This window comes from Bubalus bubalis, chromosome 2, assembly GCF_019923935.1.
Source record: "Bubalus bubalis isolate 160015118507 breed Murrah chromosome 2, NDDB_SH_1, whole genome shotgun sequence".
In the NCBI taxonomy this organism is placed as follows: domain Eukaryota; kingdom Metazoa; phylum Chordata; class Mammalia; order Artiodactyla; family Bovidae; genus Bubalus; species Bubalus bubalis.
Window position 1 is genome coordinate 7,622,715 of NC_059158.1, and position 16,879 is coordinate 7,639,593.

The 16,879-nt window shown below is 41.2% G+C and overlaps 1 protein-coding gene across 4 annotated transcripts in view; it reads left to right on the plus strand.

The window, feature by feature from the left end:
* The window catches only part of TMEM170B (transmembrane protein 170B), a 128,050-nt gene that overhangs the window by 13,768 nt on the left and 97,403 nt on the right, over window positions 1-16,879 (plus strand). For all 4 annotated transcript variants that reach the window (XM_025265728.3, XM_025265723.3, XR_003103789.3 and 1 more), the window contains exon 2: window positions 4,657-4,827. In XM_025265728.3, coding sequence (XP_025121513.1) covers window positions 4,657-4,827 — 171 coding nt within the window. The remainder of the gene's footprint in view (window positions 1-4,656; window positions 4,828-16,879) is intronic.

The following is a 16,879-nucleotide window of genomic DNA, read 5'->3' on the forward strand; positions in this document are numbered from 1 at the left end:
GTTAAATATACTCTAGAGAAATTCATTTCCCAGAAATAATTTTGTCCAAGGATTAAAAACAAAAGCACAGAAGATAATTTCTAGTGACTTGGCAACCAGGGCTGATGAGAGATCCAGACTGGGATCGAGGCTATTTCTAGTATTGCTTGAAGGCTGAAACAGATCACAGCTCCCCTGCTTCTGATCCCGCTGAAGGTAAACACACACACACACACACACACACACACACACACGGCAAGAACGAACACACACACAAGAGTGAACACACACACATGACAAGAACAAACACACACATATACACTGGAACAGATCACAGCTCCCCTGCTTCTGATCCCACACACACACACATGGTACACACACACAAGAATGAACACACACACGACAAAAAGGAACACACACACACATACACGCTGGAGCAGATCACAGCTCCCTTGCCTCTGATCCCACTGAAGGTAAACACACACAGACACAGACACACACACACACACTGAACAGATCACAGCTCCCCTGCCTCTGATGCCACTGAAGGTAAACACACACACGCACACTGTTTTACTGCAGATACACTGTCTTTTAAAAATAGTTTTTCATTCTAGAATTCATCAAAGGAGAAGATGCTCTGTGAGGCCAGTGCTTCTCAACCCAGGCTGCTCACAAGAATTACCCCAGAGCAGCTAAAACTCTCTCTAGATGACAGACCTACCGACTCTGCTATCATTCCCTTTATCGAGGCAGGGATTGAAGGGGTAGTGTACTTCTGTTTTGTAGAGTGTGTTTTTTGATTTTTTGTTTTGTATTTTGTTTAGCACCAGAGAAGCCTCCCTCTGGCTCCCTCCTTTCCTTGTTGCTCAGTTGCTGGAAGCGCAGGTTAGGCGGGGTATGAGTCGGGAGAGCAGCCTGGGCCTCTGGGTTGTTCGTGTGAGCCGTGCCGTGCACACCAGTTGAGAACAGGTGGTCCCCCTCCTCTCCTGGTCTCAGCACCCCTTCCTTCTCTGGGGCGTCTGTCTTTGCTCTACTCTTAGGGGCCTGCAGTTAGTTCTCCAGGTGTCCTGCATTTGTAGAAGTGAGTCAGGCCTTAGACAGACTTGTTTATCCAGGTCTTCAGAGGCCCTCCCTGTTCACTGATGGGGTGGTTGGTATTGATCTATCAGGTAATTTAAAATAGTAGTAACAACATGCAACCTAAATTCTAGATATTCTGAGCAGCATTCAGGTTTTCTTTTCTGTGATAAATAGTGTGATTAAAAAAAAAGAAACATAAAAATAAATTTGAGTTTGGGTAGTTTGTGCTCAGTCTGCTTGAGGGATAATCCTGTACTGATCCTTACAGGACTGTTTGAGATTCTGCCTTTTGTTATATCATTCTTTGATATCTAGGGATTTTATAAGACATTAGACTTAAAAATTGACTTTTCCTAATTACTAGGCAAATTTATTGTTGAGGTCAATAGCTGTATAGTCAGTAGGCAGACAACATTACTTAATAACGTCCAATAATTCCTGTTCATAGCGTTACATACGGTCACAAAATTTTTCACCCCACCTGCATGACAAGGAGAACAAAGAAAAGTGCTTTGGGGGCTCACTCTGGTAAGAAGCAGGCTTGGGGCTCAAGGCAAATGACTGATGCCTGACTCCTCTTATTAAGAGCGGGCGCCTGCTACAGAGCCTTTTCTCATCTCAAAGCTCCCTTGAAGAAAATCTCCCCACCCGCTATTTTTGTTCTCTTATATTCTCACTGTGTTAGATTCACTCTGAAAAGTTAGATCTTTTAAAATACAAATATCATCTGGGCAAGTTAAGCGCTTTTGTCTTTAATGCATTTATTATAAATTGAAGCTATTTGTTTGGGAGCGACAGCATGAAAGCATTGTTTCCCTGAAAGCTAAGAGAGAGAAGCCTCTGAAAGGCAAGCTTTGTCTGTTTTCCTTAATCACGAGCGTCTCGCTCTTCTGCCATAGAGAAGCATTCTTTAACACAGAGATTTATCAGATTTCTCTTCCTTGAAATTATCAGTCCATTTTAAGTGTCAATTCTTACGAATTTGGCAGGGTGAAACTGATTTATTTTTTTAAATAAAATCTGTTTGCTATATATCCTCCCTTTTAAAAATTCAACCTTTAATTTGGAGATAATTGTAGATTCCCATGCAGTTGTGAGAAATAATACAGAGAGAACCCAAGTGGCCTTTACCCCAGTTGAAAAGTGAAAGTGAAAGTTGCTCAGTCGAGTCTTGACTGTTTGCAACCCCATGGACTATATATAGTCCATGGAATTCTCCAAGCCAGAATACTGGAGTGGGTAGCCATTCCCTTCTCCAGGGGATCTTCCCAACCCAGGGATCAAGCCCAGGTCTCCCGTATTGCAGGCAGATTCTTCACCAGCTGAGCCACAGGGGAAGCCCAAGAATACTGGAGTGGGTAGTTTGTCCCTTCTCCAGTGGATCTTCCCAACCCAGAATTGAACTGGGGTCTCCTGAATTGCAGGCAGAGTCTTCACCAGCTGAGCCACAGGGGAAGCACAAGAATACTGGGGTGGGTAGCCTGTCCTTTCTCCAGCAGATCTTTCTGACCCAGAAATTGAACTGGGATCTTGTGCATTGCAGATGGATTCCTTACCAACTGAGCTATACCCCAGTTACCCAATGGGAACATCTTGGAAAAACCAGTGTATAATACCAAAACAAGGATGTTGACCTTGATACAATCCACCAACCTTTTTCAGATTTCACAGGTGTTACTTGTACACCTGTACTCATGGGTGTGTTTATATTTATTTCTTTACAGTTTTACCATTTGTATATGTGTATACCACCAAAATCAAAATACAGAACAACTCCACTGCTGCAAAGATCCTCGGTGTTTGTACCCATTTTAAGACAAGAAGTCCCCCATTTCCTCTGCCCCAAGTCCCTGGCACACACCACCCTATTTTCTGTTTCTGTTCACTTGACTACTTTAGATACCTCATAGAAGTGGAATTTACCAGTATTTGTCCTCTTGTGCCTGGTTTATTTTACTTAGCATAATGTCCAGAAGATTCATACATGCTGTAGCATGTGACAGAATTTTCTCCCAATGAATAATATTCCATTGTATATATAAACCTTGTTGTTTATTAATTCATCCATCGATGAACACTTGAGTTGCTTCCACCTCTTGGCAATGGTGAATAACGTTACTGTAAACATAGTTGTGCAACTGTCTCTTCATGATCTTACTTTAATTCTTTTGGATATATACCCAGAGATGGAATTGCTGGATCAAGTGGTCATTTTTTTTTTTTAGTTTTGGAGGAGCTACCACACTGTTTTCCATAGCTGATGCCCTGTTTTACATTCCCACCAGCAGTGTATATCTGTACTCCAGTGATGTTTGAGTAAATAAGTTTCAATTAATCCATTTTTGTTCTCTTTATCCATGACTATTTTATTGCCCTTCTTTTTCACTTGATAGAGAGTGAACAGATAGCTCAAATAGCAGATGAGATACTTTGCACTACAGAATGTTTGCATACCAAGGCTGATCCTGAAGGTGACATCTAAATATTTTGGAGTCAGTTCTTTCAGCTATAAATAACAGAAACCGTACATGGGCCAATTTAAAAGGATTGCATTACAAGGAGATTTTATCACGTTGAATCTAAGGGTATTAACATGGCAGGGCTGTATGTAGCACTGGAATAAGGGATTTGGTTGTCCCCTGCCTTTGATGCTTCTGTTTTTCTTTTATCCTGTTATCATGGGTTTGATCACGTGATGATGAGATGACTGTTCACAAAGCCTGAGCCCTTCAGGTTCAGCCTGAAGGATAAAGACTGAGGTGCTCGGTTTTGGTCCCAGTTCAGAGTTCCCAGGGGAAGGGGCTGATGGACCCAGTTTGGATCCGTGGCCTGTCCAGATGTTCCTCCGAGCAGGCACAGTCAGGGGGATGGAGTCAGGGCGAGGACAGGCAGTCTCTGCAGGAACCGTGTGCACTGATGGAGGGGCAGGTGGCCAGAAAGAAAGGGAGTGGGTGCTAGAGAGAGACTGGAGGGCATGCCCGTTGGGTGTCTGTAGCCGACTTCAGTGAAAGCAGTTGAGACCACATTGATGAGTTCTGGGTAAGGGCTAGTATATGACCTGAGACAAAGAACTTAAAAGATTCTGACGGACGGTTCTTCAGTATACAAAGTCGAGAGCCAAGAGGGAAAGGACCTAAACTTCTTAAAATTGTAAAAGACAAAAATCATTGACTCACTTCTGGAATTATTTGAATTAAGGGGTAGTTTTTTTTTTTTTTAAGGTTTGGACACTTAGTGTAGACAGTTATATATCAGACAGCAATTAATTAACTTATATAATTTATTCCAGGAGATTTGCAAACAAGAGGGTGTATCAGAGAAAATAATAGAGCATAGCTGTGTCATGGGGACATTTAGAGGAAATTGGAGTGTAGCTTTGACCTGGTGAAGTCATGGAGGTTGATTTCCCCATCCAGTAGTAGTAATGATGATAATTGTTAAAATTTTGTACTACTATGTATCAAGTATTGTACTGGGCATGTTTGTATCTACGATCTCTAACCAGACCATGATCATCCAGACTATGGGTGCTCACGCTGGATTTTTCCAAGAGGTTTTCCAGCACAGTTTTCAACACCTTGCTTTCCCTTTCAGAGATGTGGTACTGGATCTTCCTCTGGGCCCTCTTCTCCTCTCTGTTCGTCCATGGTGCTGCCGGAGTGCTGATGTTCGTGATGCTGCAGAGGCATCGGCAAGGGAGAGTCATCTCCGTTATCGCCGTCAGCATCGGATTTCTGGCTTCCGTGACTGGAGCGATGATCACTAGTAAGTGGATGCTGTTTTAAGAATGTCATTTTATATGCACATAAGTTTGGGGCTTTTTCATTATAGGTTATTCTGTGTGTGTGTGTGTGTGCGTGTGTGTGTGTGTGCGTGCGCGTGCTTAGTCACTCAGTCATGTCCAACTCTTGGTGACCCTATGGGCTGTAGCCTGCCAGGCTCCTTTGTCCGTGGGATTTTTTTTTTATAGGTTGTTACAAGATATTAAATATAGTTCCTAGTGCTACACAGTAGGTCCTTGTTACCTGTTTTTTCTATAGTAGTTTGTATCTGTTAATTCCAGGTTTATCTTTCCCTCTGCTCTCCGATTTGGTAAATATCACTTTGCTTTCTGTGTCTGTGAGTATGTTTCTGTTTTGTAAATAAAGTTTATTTGTACCATATTTTAGATTCCACATCCAAGTGATGATATGTGATATTTGTCTTCTGTCTGACTTCACTTAGTACATTGATCCCTAGGTCCATCCATGTTGCTGCAAAAGGCATTATTTCATTCTTTTTTAATTGCTGAATAATACTCCACTGTGTATGTCTACCATATCTTTATCCATTCGTCTATCAATGAACATTTAGATTGCTTCCATGTCTTGGCTATTTTAAATAGTGCTGTGATGAACATTGGAGTACATGCATCTTTTTTTAATTAGCGTTTTCTCCAGTTATATAACCAGGAGTAGAATTGCTGAATCATGTGGGGCTTCCCTGGTGGCTCAGATGGTTAAGAATCTGTCTGCAATGTGGGAGACCTGGGTTCGATTCCTGGGTCAGGAAGATCCCCTGGGGAAGGGAATCCCCTCCTGTATTCCATTATTCCCCAGAATCCAGAATTCTGGAGAATTCCATGGACAGAGGAACCTGGCAGGCTACAGTCCATGGGGTTGTAGAGTCAGACACAGCTGAGCAATTCACACACACACACACACACACACTAGATGTATTTTTAGTTTTTTAAAGAACCTATGCTGTTCTCCATAGTGGCTGTCCCAGTTTATATTCCCAACAGTGTAGGAGGGTTCCCTTTTCTCCACACTCTCTCGAGCGTTTATTATTTATAGACTTTGTAATAATGACCATTCTGACTGGTGTGAAGTGATATCTTATTGTAGTTTTGATTTGCATTTCTCTAATAATTAGTGATGTTGAGCATCTTTTCATGTGCCTGTTGGCCATATGTATGTCGTCTTTGGAAAAATATCCATTTAGGTCTTTTGCCCATTTATTGATAGGGTTGTTGGTTTTTTTTTTTTTTTTTAATATTGAGCTTTATGAGCAGCTTGTATATTTTGGAAATTGTTAGCAAATATTGGTCCCATCATTAGCAAATATTTTTTCCTGGTCCATAGGTTGTATTTTTCATTTTGTTTGTGTTTCCTTTGCTATGCAAAAGGCTTTTAAGTTTAATTAGGTGCCATTTGTTTATTTTTGCTTTTGCTTCTATTTCTCTGGGAGATGGATCGAAAAAAAGATTGCTGCAATTTATTTCAAAGAATGTCCTGCCTATGTTTTCCTCTAGGCATTTTATAGTATCCAGTGTTACATTTAGGTTTTCAGTCCATTTTTAGTTTATTTTTGTTTGTGATTTTAGAGAAGGTTCTAATTTCATTCTTTTATATGTAGCTTCTTGATTTTCCCAGAACCACTTATTGAAGAGACTGTCTCTTCTACATTTTATATTCTTGCCTCCTTTGTCATAGATTAACTGACTATAATTGTGCACTTCCTTCTTAAACACAGGTTGTTACGACATAAATCTCCCCTGGGCTACTAGAAACTATTAGCCACTTTACAGTGTCCTCCAGTTGTCTGGAGGTTTTCTACTTCCCTGCCTCGTGTGTGTCCTGCAGGCCCCAGGTTCATGCTCTCTGACCTTCACCTCTTACCACAGCATTGAGGCCCCAGCTCCAGCCTTAGGTTCTGCTGTGCTAGTTAAGCCAGGACTTTGATGTGTCCTGTTGAGCCTGGAGGGCCTCAGCTGCTTCCTTCGCGTGGTTCTGCTCGACACTGGGTGCTGCTATCTGCTGCCGTGCTCTCATCACCACCTGCAAACAGTAGCACTTCTGTTGCTGGTCACCTGGCCTGCTTCCGTGAGGCCAGGGCAGCTGCCTGCCACCACTGGATGTGTGCAAGACCCTCCTTAGCTCAGAGATGAGAGGAAATCTGTTCCTACCATAGCTCTATGGCCTCCCTCCTCTTGTGGCACAGTCACCTTTCCCCGGAGTGATCAGCGTGCCTTGCCTGCGAACATAGCCCTGTCCCCGGGGCTCTGGGTCTGCCCTGGGCACAGCTGTGGGAAGCTGTGAGCAGTCTATTTTCTCTTCCTTTCTTCATTTACTATTCTTGTGTGTCATCTTGTGTTAGGTTTTTTTGTTGTTGTCGTTGCTCTATTCACCTGTAACTTTCTCATATACTACTTCATTCCCTTTGCCATAGGGTTTAGAACACATGTATACCTGTGGCGGATTCATTTTGATATTTGGCAAAACTAATACAATTATGTAAAATTTAAAAATAAAATAAAATTAAAAAAAAAAAAAAGAGGAAAAAAACAAAAAACAAGCAATCAGGTTTAGCTGAAGCACCAAGTGTACAGAGTGGAGTAATGGGAAATTCAGCTGGGAGAAGCCAGATCCTCAAAGATCCTGGAAGGTCAGCCAGAATTTGGACTTTATTCTGCAGGCCATGGAAAGCAAGTAGATATTTTAGAAAGGAATTGGAAAGGGGCAGAGCAGTTCACTAGGAAATTTGTTTTGTGGCTGAATGTAGAATAAATATATGTGAAGGAAGAACCAAAAGGAAACTCTGAGAGAGCCAGGGACCTTGCCTGTCTTCATCACTGCTGAATCTCCAGCAATGAAACAGCACCGGGAATGTAACAGATACTCAGGAAATACTGCTTGGATAGATGGACATAGTGAGGGAGGAAGCACAGAGGACAGGAAGAAGAAAGTGGAGGAGGGAAGAGGGGGCGGGGGGAGAGGGAGAAAAAAAGAGCTGAGGCTGTAATTTTTGGTCTGAATTTGAGGCTGGATCTGAAGTAGGCTGTGGCAGTGAGATGGAAGCGCTGCTATAAGGACTGTGACAAAGCGGAGAGGCCAGATTCGTCGTTGCTCACTGTGGAGACGTACAAGGCGGCCTGGAAAGGGACGGCTCGTGCCTGGACGTGGCCACTGCTGTAACTGGAACTGTGAGCAGAGGCGGAAGGACGCAGGAACAGCTTGTTCAGAAGCTGAAAATTGTGTGTGTATTACACGTGTGTTTATTGGTATACATAAAGTTTAAGGAGAACATTATTCTACTTCTGTTTATCTCTAATGATGGGTGTATGTATTACTTTCAACTCAGTCAAGAATAAAACAAACTAATGATTTTAGAAACTGTTATATTTAAAATTCCTTACAAATATGTCTGGGCTCCCTTGGTGGTTCAAACTATAAAGAATTTGCCTGCAATGCAGGAGACCAGGGTTTGATCCCTGGGTTGGGAAGAGCCCCTGGAGAAGGGAATGGCAGCCCACTCCAGTATTTGCCTGGAGAATTCCATGGATAGAAGAGCCCATGGGCCACACAGTCCACGGGGTCACAAAGAGTCGGACATGACTGAGTGACGATCACAAATATGTGTGACACAATTTCGAGTAAAAACTTGTATCCAGGTTAACAATAAAACATACAAATGTCTTCTGGCTAACTTTCTGACCTGCAAACACTTGAGTTAAGAAAACTCTCCAACGCGAGTGTTTACCTGCTTTATTTTCTTAAATGCGCTTTGTGAGCGCTAGCGCAGTCACAGCGGTGCACTCCATTCAGCACAACGCTGACTGACTGAATGTACATAATAACTATTATATTTTACTACCTCTTAGATTTTTACTTCCAGGATAGGGTGAATTTTCATTTTAGTTAGTACTGATAGTTAATACCAGAATTGGGAGGAAATGGGTTTCTATATAATGCCATTGCTTGGCATTGTGTTGCCGTCTAATTTTAGCAAGTCTGAGGGCTAAATTAGTGACATCTCTTTGTTGGTTTGATTTGCATTTCTCTGATTCCTATTGTATTTGAACATCTCTTTCTATTCTTATTATATATTTAGGTTTTTTTTCCCTGCAAATTGCTACTTTTAATTCTGTGCTTTTCTTTTGGGGTCCTTGTTCTTATTAAATGATAGATGTTTCTTAGATACATTGGTGTCTTGTTGGTTTTGTACTTCTCAAATAACTTCTTTGTCTTTTAGCAGTGCCTTCATCCATGATACTGTTCATTGAGCAGAAATTCTTATTCTGTGTAACCAGCTTAAAGAGTTTTTTGCTTGTGGTTTATAATTCATAGTTTTGTTTACGTTCTCCCCCACACTAAGGTCAGAAGATATTCTGATATATTGTGTTTTGTTAATTTTATAGTTTTACCTTGGTAGTAAAGTCTTTATCTAGAGCAGGACTGAGCAAAAATTTTCTTGAAAGGCCAGATAATAACTGTTTTAAATGTTGCAGGCTAGATGGTCTCTGTCACAACTCTCCAGCTCTGCCATTAGGACTTAAAAACAGCCATCAGTTCAGTTCAGTTCAGTCGCTCAGTCATGTCCGACTCTTAGCGACCTCATGAATTGCAGCACACCAGGCCTCCCTGTCCATTGCCAACTCCCGGACTTCACTCAAACTCACGTCCATCGAGTCTGTGATGCCATCCAGCCATCTCATCCTCTGTTGTCCCCTTTTCCTCCTGCCCCTAATCCCTCCCAGCATAAGAGTCTTTTCCAATGAGTCAACTCTTCGCATGAGGTGGCCAAAGTACTGGAGTTTCAGCTTTAGCATCATTCTTTCCAAAGAACACCCAGGGCTGATCTCCTTTAGAATGGACTGGTTGGAACTCCTTGCAGTCCAAGGGACTCTCAAGAGTCTTCTCCAGCGCCACAGTTCAAAAGCATCAATTCTTCCACGCTCAGCTTTCTTCACAGTCCAACTTTCACATCCATACATGACCACTGGGAAAACCATAGCCTTGACGAGACGGACTTTTGTTGGCAGAGTAATGTCTCTGCTTTTGAATATGCTGTCTAGGTTGGTCATAACTTCCCTTCCAAGGAGTAAGCGTCTTTTAATTTCATGGCTGCAGTCACCATCTGCAGTGATTTTGGAGCCCAAAAAATAAAGTCTGACACTGTTTGCACTGTTTCCCCATCTATTTCCCATAAAGTGATGGGACCAGATGCCATGATGTTCGTTTTCTGAATGTTGAGCTTTAAGCCAACTTTTTCACTCTCCTCTTTCACTTTCATCAAGAGGCTTTTGAGTTCCTCTTCACTTTCTGCCATAAGGGTGGTGTCATCTGCATATCTGAGGTTATTGATATTTCTCCCGGCAATCTTGATTCCAGCTTGTGCTTCTTCCAGCCCGGTGTTTGTCATGATGTACGCTGCACAAGTTAAATAAGCAGGGTGACAATATACAGCCTTGACAAACTCCTTTTCCTATGTGGAACCAGTCTGTTGTTCCATGTCCAGTTATAATTGTTGCTTCCTGACCTGCCTATAGGTGTCTCAAGAGGCAGGTCAGGTGGTCTGGTATTCCCATCTCTTTCAGAATTGTCCACAGTTTATTGTGATCCACACAGTCAAAGGCTTTGGCATAGTCAATAAAGCAGAAATAGATGTTTTTCTGGAACTCTCTTGCTTTTTCGATGCATCCAGCGGAAGATGGCAATTTGATCTCTGGTTCCTCTGTCTTTTCTAAAACCAGCTTGAACATCTGGAAGTTCACGGTTCACGTATTGCTGAAGCCTGGCTTGGAGAATTTTGAGCGTTACTTTGCTATCGTGTGAGATGGGTGCAATTGTCATAGTTACCAGTAAATGAATGGGTGTGGTTTCTTCCAATAAAACTTTATTTGCAAAGGCAGATGTTGAACATTCAGGTCATAATCTGCCTTCTGGTCTAGAGTCTGTCTTCATTTTTGGAATTAGGTAGGATTTCAGGTGTTTGTTTTTTTTTCCTTCCACAGTAAGTCAATTTTTACCACATCCTAAAAAAAATCCATCCATTGATCCATCTTTTGTTGTACACTATGTTCTCAAGGTACATGGATCTGTCTCTGAACTCTCTTCTGATTTTTTTAGTCCTTTTAGCTGTTGTTTCAGCAAGGTCTCATTTTTTATCTCACCTGTTTTGTACTGTTTCTTAATATCTGGTAGAGCTGGTCCCTCATTTTTTTCTTTATCAAAGTTCACATAACTATTTGTGGACCTTTATTCTTTCATATAAATTTTAGAATATGTCTACTGAATTCCTCAAAAAGTATAACTGTGATTTTTGTGGGGATTTAATACAAGGTAGAGGTTAATTTGGGAAGAATTGACATATTAAATTATTCCACCCAAGAACATGTAATATATCCCCATTTGTTCAGATCATTTTCTGGTTCTTTTGTTAAGAGTTTAAAAGCTTTTTCTTCTCCCAATAGGAGAGTTATACATTTTGATTAAGTTAATTCCTAAACCCTTATTACATTAATGTTGTTGTACATGGTATCTTTTTAAATTATGTTGTTTAGTTTTATTAGTATAAAGAATTGCTGTTTTTTAAGTAAAGTTTATGAAAGATTAATAACAAAGCAAAAAACTAATTTTCTAGCGAGATAATAAGCCGAATATATTGCTGCCTTAGCTCTAAAATAGTTAAGACAGAGAAATAAAATGTGGGATAAAATAGAAGAAATAACTACAGGCTTGACAATAAAGGTAGAATAAAGAATTATAAAAATAGCAGTTTTATACACAGCTATATATTCCTAAATATAAATTGTTAAAATTGGCATAAGAAGAAATAGAAAATATGAGTAATACAATAAATATTGTTAAACAGTTGAAATATTGAAGATCTCTCCTCCCTGAAAGAAGTCCAATCTCAAATGAGGTTTACAGATGAGTTCTACCAGATTTTCCGGGAACAGTTCCTATTTATCCAGATTATTGCAGAAAATGGAAAGGTTAAAAGCTGTGCACAGCATGTTTGCTGAATCATTGTAATCTTTTTGCTAAACAAGATGAAGACTACAGAAAAATGGAAAAATATAGGTTCATTTGCTTCAAGAATATTATCCTACCAACCAGGACCTACTGTACAGCATGTGGGTCTCTACTCAGTGTTAGGTGCCAGCCTGGGTGGGAGGGGAGTTTGGGGAAGAATGGATGCTTGTATATGTACTGCTCAGTACCTTCACTGTTCACCTGAAACGACCACAACATTGCTAATCCCTCTGCTCCAATTCAAAACAAGAAGTTTAAAGTTTGAAAAAAAAATGTTATCCTGGAAATGCAAAGATAGTTCAGTATCAGAAATGACTGTGGGTATATGCCAATGAAACTTTGTTTATGGACATTAAAATTTGAATTTCATATAATTTTCATGTATCATGAAATAATACTCTTCTTTTGATTTTTTTAAACCATTTAAAAAATTCAGCAGAATTGTTTTCTCCACTTCATCTTTGCTATACCAGTCTTCTCTAGCTCCTTAATGCTTTGGGGAATCTTTACTTATTTCTAGCTGATACCTTCCGGAGAACGCAATGGCACCCCACTCCAGTACTCTTGCCTGGAAAATCCCATGGGCGGAGGAGCCTGATAGGCTGTAGTCCATGGGGTCACTAAGAGTCAGACACGACTGAGCGACTTCACTTTCACTTTTCACTTCCATGCATTGGAGAAGGAAATGGCAACCCACTCCAGTGTTCTTGCCTGGAGAATCCCAGGGATGGGGGAGCCTGGTAGGCTGCCGTCTATGGGGTCGCACAGAGTCAGACATGACTGAAGCAACTTAGCAGCAGCAGCAGCAGCAGCAGCTGATACCTTCTGCCATTGTTCACAGTGGCCATTCCAAACATGTTGCATTTATTTCATGCACCCTATTACACTTCTACCCTCTTTATTCTTGCATATATTTCACCAAGAAAATAAGGATCACAATATTTGTACTTTTTCAGCTGGCTATTGTTCAGCAAAATATACCTTAACAAGAGTGAAAACTAAAGCACAAGTTGGGGTAAGACATTTGTTAGCTTATATAAATGTCAATAGATTAATATCCAAACTATGTTTTTAAAAACCCTATGAATCAAATAAGAAAGTGACAGTCCAGTAGAAAAATGCACAAAAGATATGCCAAGCATTTCATGAAAATAGAAACCCTAATGGTCAAATTTGAATGATATATGAGGAAAAGCTCTGTGACATTAAATAACAGGGGAACACAAATTAATTGCAGAGATAACATCTCTTAACCCAGATTGACAAAAAAAAAAAAGTGTTTTTAAAGATATCAGCTGCTCCTGAGGATATGGAGTAAAGGGAATATAAATTGGTTCAAATACTTTGGAACAAGTTGGCATTACCTAGTGAAGTTGAAAATGCCATAACAGGCATACCCACATGTTGTAGGGAAATGCGATTTAGTATGTGTGCTGGGGGTCACGTTATAAGGATGTTCACAGAAGCAGGGTTTGTCATTGTTAAGGATTAGAAACAGTGTCATCCACATTCAAATGGGAAAACAGGTTGTGGTATATCCATACTTAGAATTCTGCACAACAGTGGAGATGTATGAATTACAGCTCCATATTACACAACAGCCTGGATAATTTCCTGACATAATGCTGTGCTTAGTCACTCAGTCGTGTCCAACTCTTTGCAACCCTATGGACTGTAGCCCACCAGGCTACAGGCTCTGTCCATGGGATTCTCCAGGCAAGAATACTGGAGTGAGTTGCCATGTCCTCCTCCAGGGGATCTTCCCAACCCAGGGACTGAACCTAGGTCTCCCACATTGCAGGTGGATTCTTTACCATCTGAGCCACAAACAGCCAAAAATTCTAAAATACTTACAGTATCAATTTATATAAAATTAGCTTATTTAAAAAATTAAGTAATATCTGAGGATATAGGCAGGTGGTAATACTGAAGAAAAGCAAAGGAATGATGAAAACCAAACTTGGGAGGAATTGGGGTGTGACAGGGGAGTCCGTGGGAGCCTCACATAAAACAGTAACGTTCCTGTGCACAGTTGGATGATGGTACTTGGGCAGCTGTTGGTTTTAATTTTATAATTACATATATTTTATGAATACTGCTTCCCGTCTGCTCAGTATTTAATAGCAGTGTTTCCAAGATCATTTAATAGGCACACAAAATTGTCTTCTTTCTGATCTTTCTGCTGAAGAGTTCCACTGGAGCGGCCTTCTCTGGCTAGTGCTTCGGGTCGTGCAGTGATACAGTGCGGTGGAGCTGCTGTGCAGTGCTGCTTTCAGGAGAAGCTGTGACTTACACACTGGTTCCTGATCATCCACAGGGAGGAAGATGGTTCTTCATTTTATTTTCTGTATAATGCTACAATGTCTCCCTTGATTTTGGAAACTGGAGTTTTACACTGGGTTTTCTACCCTTAACATCATAGGCTTGAAGATCTTACCCTCTGTTTCTTGAAAGTATAAAGAAAAGTGGATTATTTATGGTTGTGTAAGCTTTTCCTTGAACAGTACAACCTTCCAAGGGAAATTCATTTTATTTATTTGTTTTTAACAACTAGTTTTTAAATCCATCTGAAATTTACTTTGGGGAGTGGTGTGAAATAGGGACCTAAATTTATTTCTTCCAAATGGCTATCAGTTGTTCCATACAACATTCATCTTACTTGCTAGCAAAGAAATGCTCAAAATTCTCCAAGCCAGACTTCAGTAGTACGTGAACCATGAACTTCCAGATGTTCAAGCTGGATTTAGAAACGGCAGAGGAACCAGAGATCAAATTGCCAACATCTGCTGGATCATCAGAAAAGCAAGAGAGTTCCAGAAAAACATCTACTTTTGCTTTATTGACTACGCCAAAGCCTTTGACTGTGGATCACAACAAACTGTGGAAAATTCTTAAAGAGATGGGAATGTCAGACCACCTGACCTGCCTCTTGAGAAATCTGGATGCAGGTCAGAAAGCAATAGTTAGAACTGGATGTGGAAGTGGTTCCAAATAGGGAAAGGAGTATGTCAGGCTGTATATTATCACCCTGCTTATTTAACTGATATGCAGAGTACATCATGAGAAACGCTGGGCTGGATGAAGCACCAGCTGGGATCAAGATTGCTGGAAGAAATATCAGTAACCTCAGATATGCAGATGACACCACCCTTATGGCAGAAAGCAAAGAAGAACTAAAGAGCCTCTTGATGAAAATGAAAGAGGAGAGTGAAAATGTTGGCTTAAAACTCAACATTCAGAAAACTAAGATCATGGCATCTGGTCCCATCACTTCATGGCAAATAGTTGGGGAAACAGTGAAACAGTGAGAGACTGTATTTTGGGCTCCAAAATCATTGCAGATGGTGACTGCAGCCATGAAGTTAAATGATGCTTGCTCCTTGGAAGAAAAGCTATGACCAAATCTAGACAGCATATTAAAAAGGAGAGACATTACTTTACCAACAGAGGTCCGTCTAGTCAAAGCTGTGGTTTTTCCAGTGGTCATGTAAGGATGTGAGAGTTGGCTATAAAGCTGAGCACCGAAGAATTGATGCTTTTGAGCTGTGGTGTTGGAGAAGAACTCTTGAGAGTCCCTTGGACTGCAAGGAGATCCAACCAGTCCATCCTAGAGGAGATCAGTCCTGAATATTCATTGGAAGGACTGATGCTGAAGCTGAAACTCCAATCCTTTGGCTACCTGATGTGAAGAACTGACTCATTGGAAAAGACCCTGATGCTGGGAAAGATTGAAGGCGGGAGGAGAAGGGGACGACAGAGGATAAGATGGTTGGATGGCATCACTGATTTGATGGACATGAGTTTGGGTAAGCTCCGGGAGTTGCTGATGGACATGGAGGCCTGGCGTGCTGCGGTTCATGGGGTCACAAAGAGTCGAGCATGACTGAGCGACTGAACTGAACTTATTGAATGATGAATCACTGATTGGAAATTCATTTATCATGTACTACTTAGACAAGTACTAATCAAAAGTTGGAGTACATAGTAGGGCCAGACACTGTTCTAAATACTTTCCAAATATTATCTCTTACTCTTCAAACCCACCCATTTTACATTTGAGGGAATGAGGCACAGAGAGGTTAGGTGATTGCTCATTGTCACACAGCTACTAATAAGTGAGCTCGGATTTTAACCCACAAGTCTAACTCCAAAATCCATGTTCCTAACCTTATATAAGCATGAGTTGTTGGAATTAAATATTTGGTACTTCCCAGCAGCCTGAGAAGGCAATGGCACCCCACTCCAGTACTCTTGCCTGGAAAATCCCATGGTTGGAGGAGCCTGATAGGCTGCAGTCCATGGGGTCACGAAGAGTCGGGCACGAATGAGCGACTTCACTTTCACTTTTCACTTTCATGCATTGGAGAAGGAAATGGCAACCCACTCCAGTATTCTTGCCTGGAGAATCCCAGGGACAGAGGAGCCTGGTGGGCTGCCGTCTATGGGGTCGCACAGAGTCGGACACGACTGAAGCGACTTAGCAGCAGCAGCAGCAGCAGCAGCAGCAGCAGGCAGCCTGAGCTTATGTTTTTCACCTCTTGGATCATTTTTGAAATTTTTTTTCTTTTTAGTTGCTCAGTCTCTTTGTGACCCCATGGACTGTCACCCGCCAGGCTCCTCTGTCTGTGGGGCTTCTCCAGGCAAGAATACTGGAATGGGTTACCATTCCCTCCTCCAGGGGATCTTCCCAACCCAAGGATCGAACCCATGTCTCCTGCGTTGCAGGCGGATTCTTTACTATCTGAGCCACCAGGGGAATTTAGTGCTGGAGAAATGGAGGCCAAATTGCGGTTTTTAAAATTGAAGATAGTCATGGAAATCTAGGGAAAATCCAAAGTGAAAACAGTATTTCTCAGGTTTATTTTAACATATTTTCTGATAACAAAGAAGCCTAAGATATTTAAATTTTCTTCAGGTTGTTATCCAATTCTAAAATTTGAGGATAGGGCTTCCCTGGTGGTCTGGTGGTTAAGACTCCCCACTTCAATTGCAGGGGGTTTGAGTTTGATCCCTGGTTG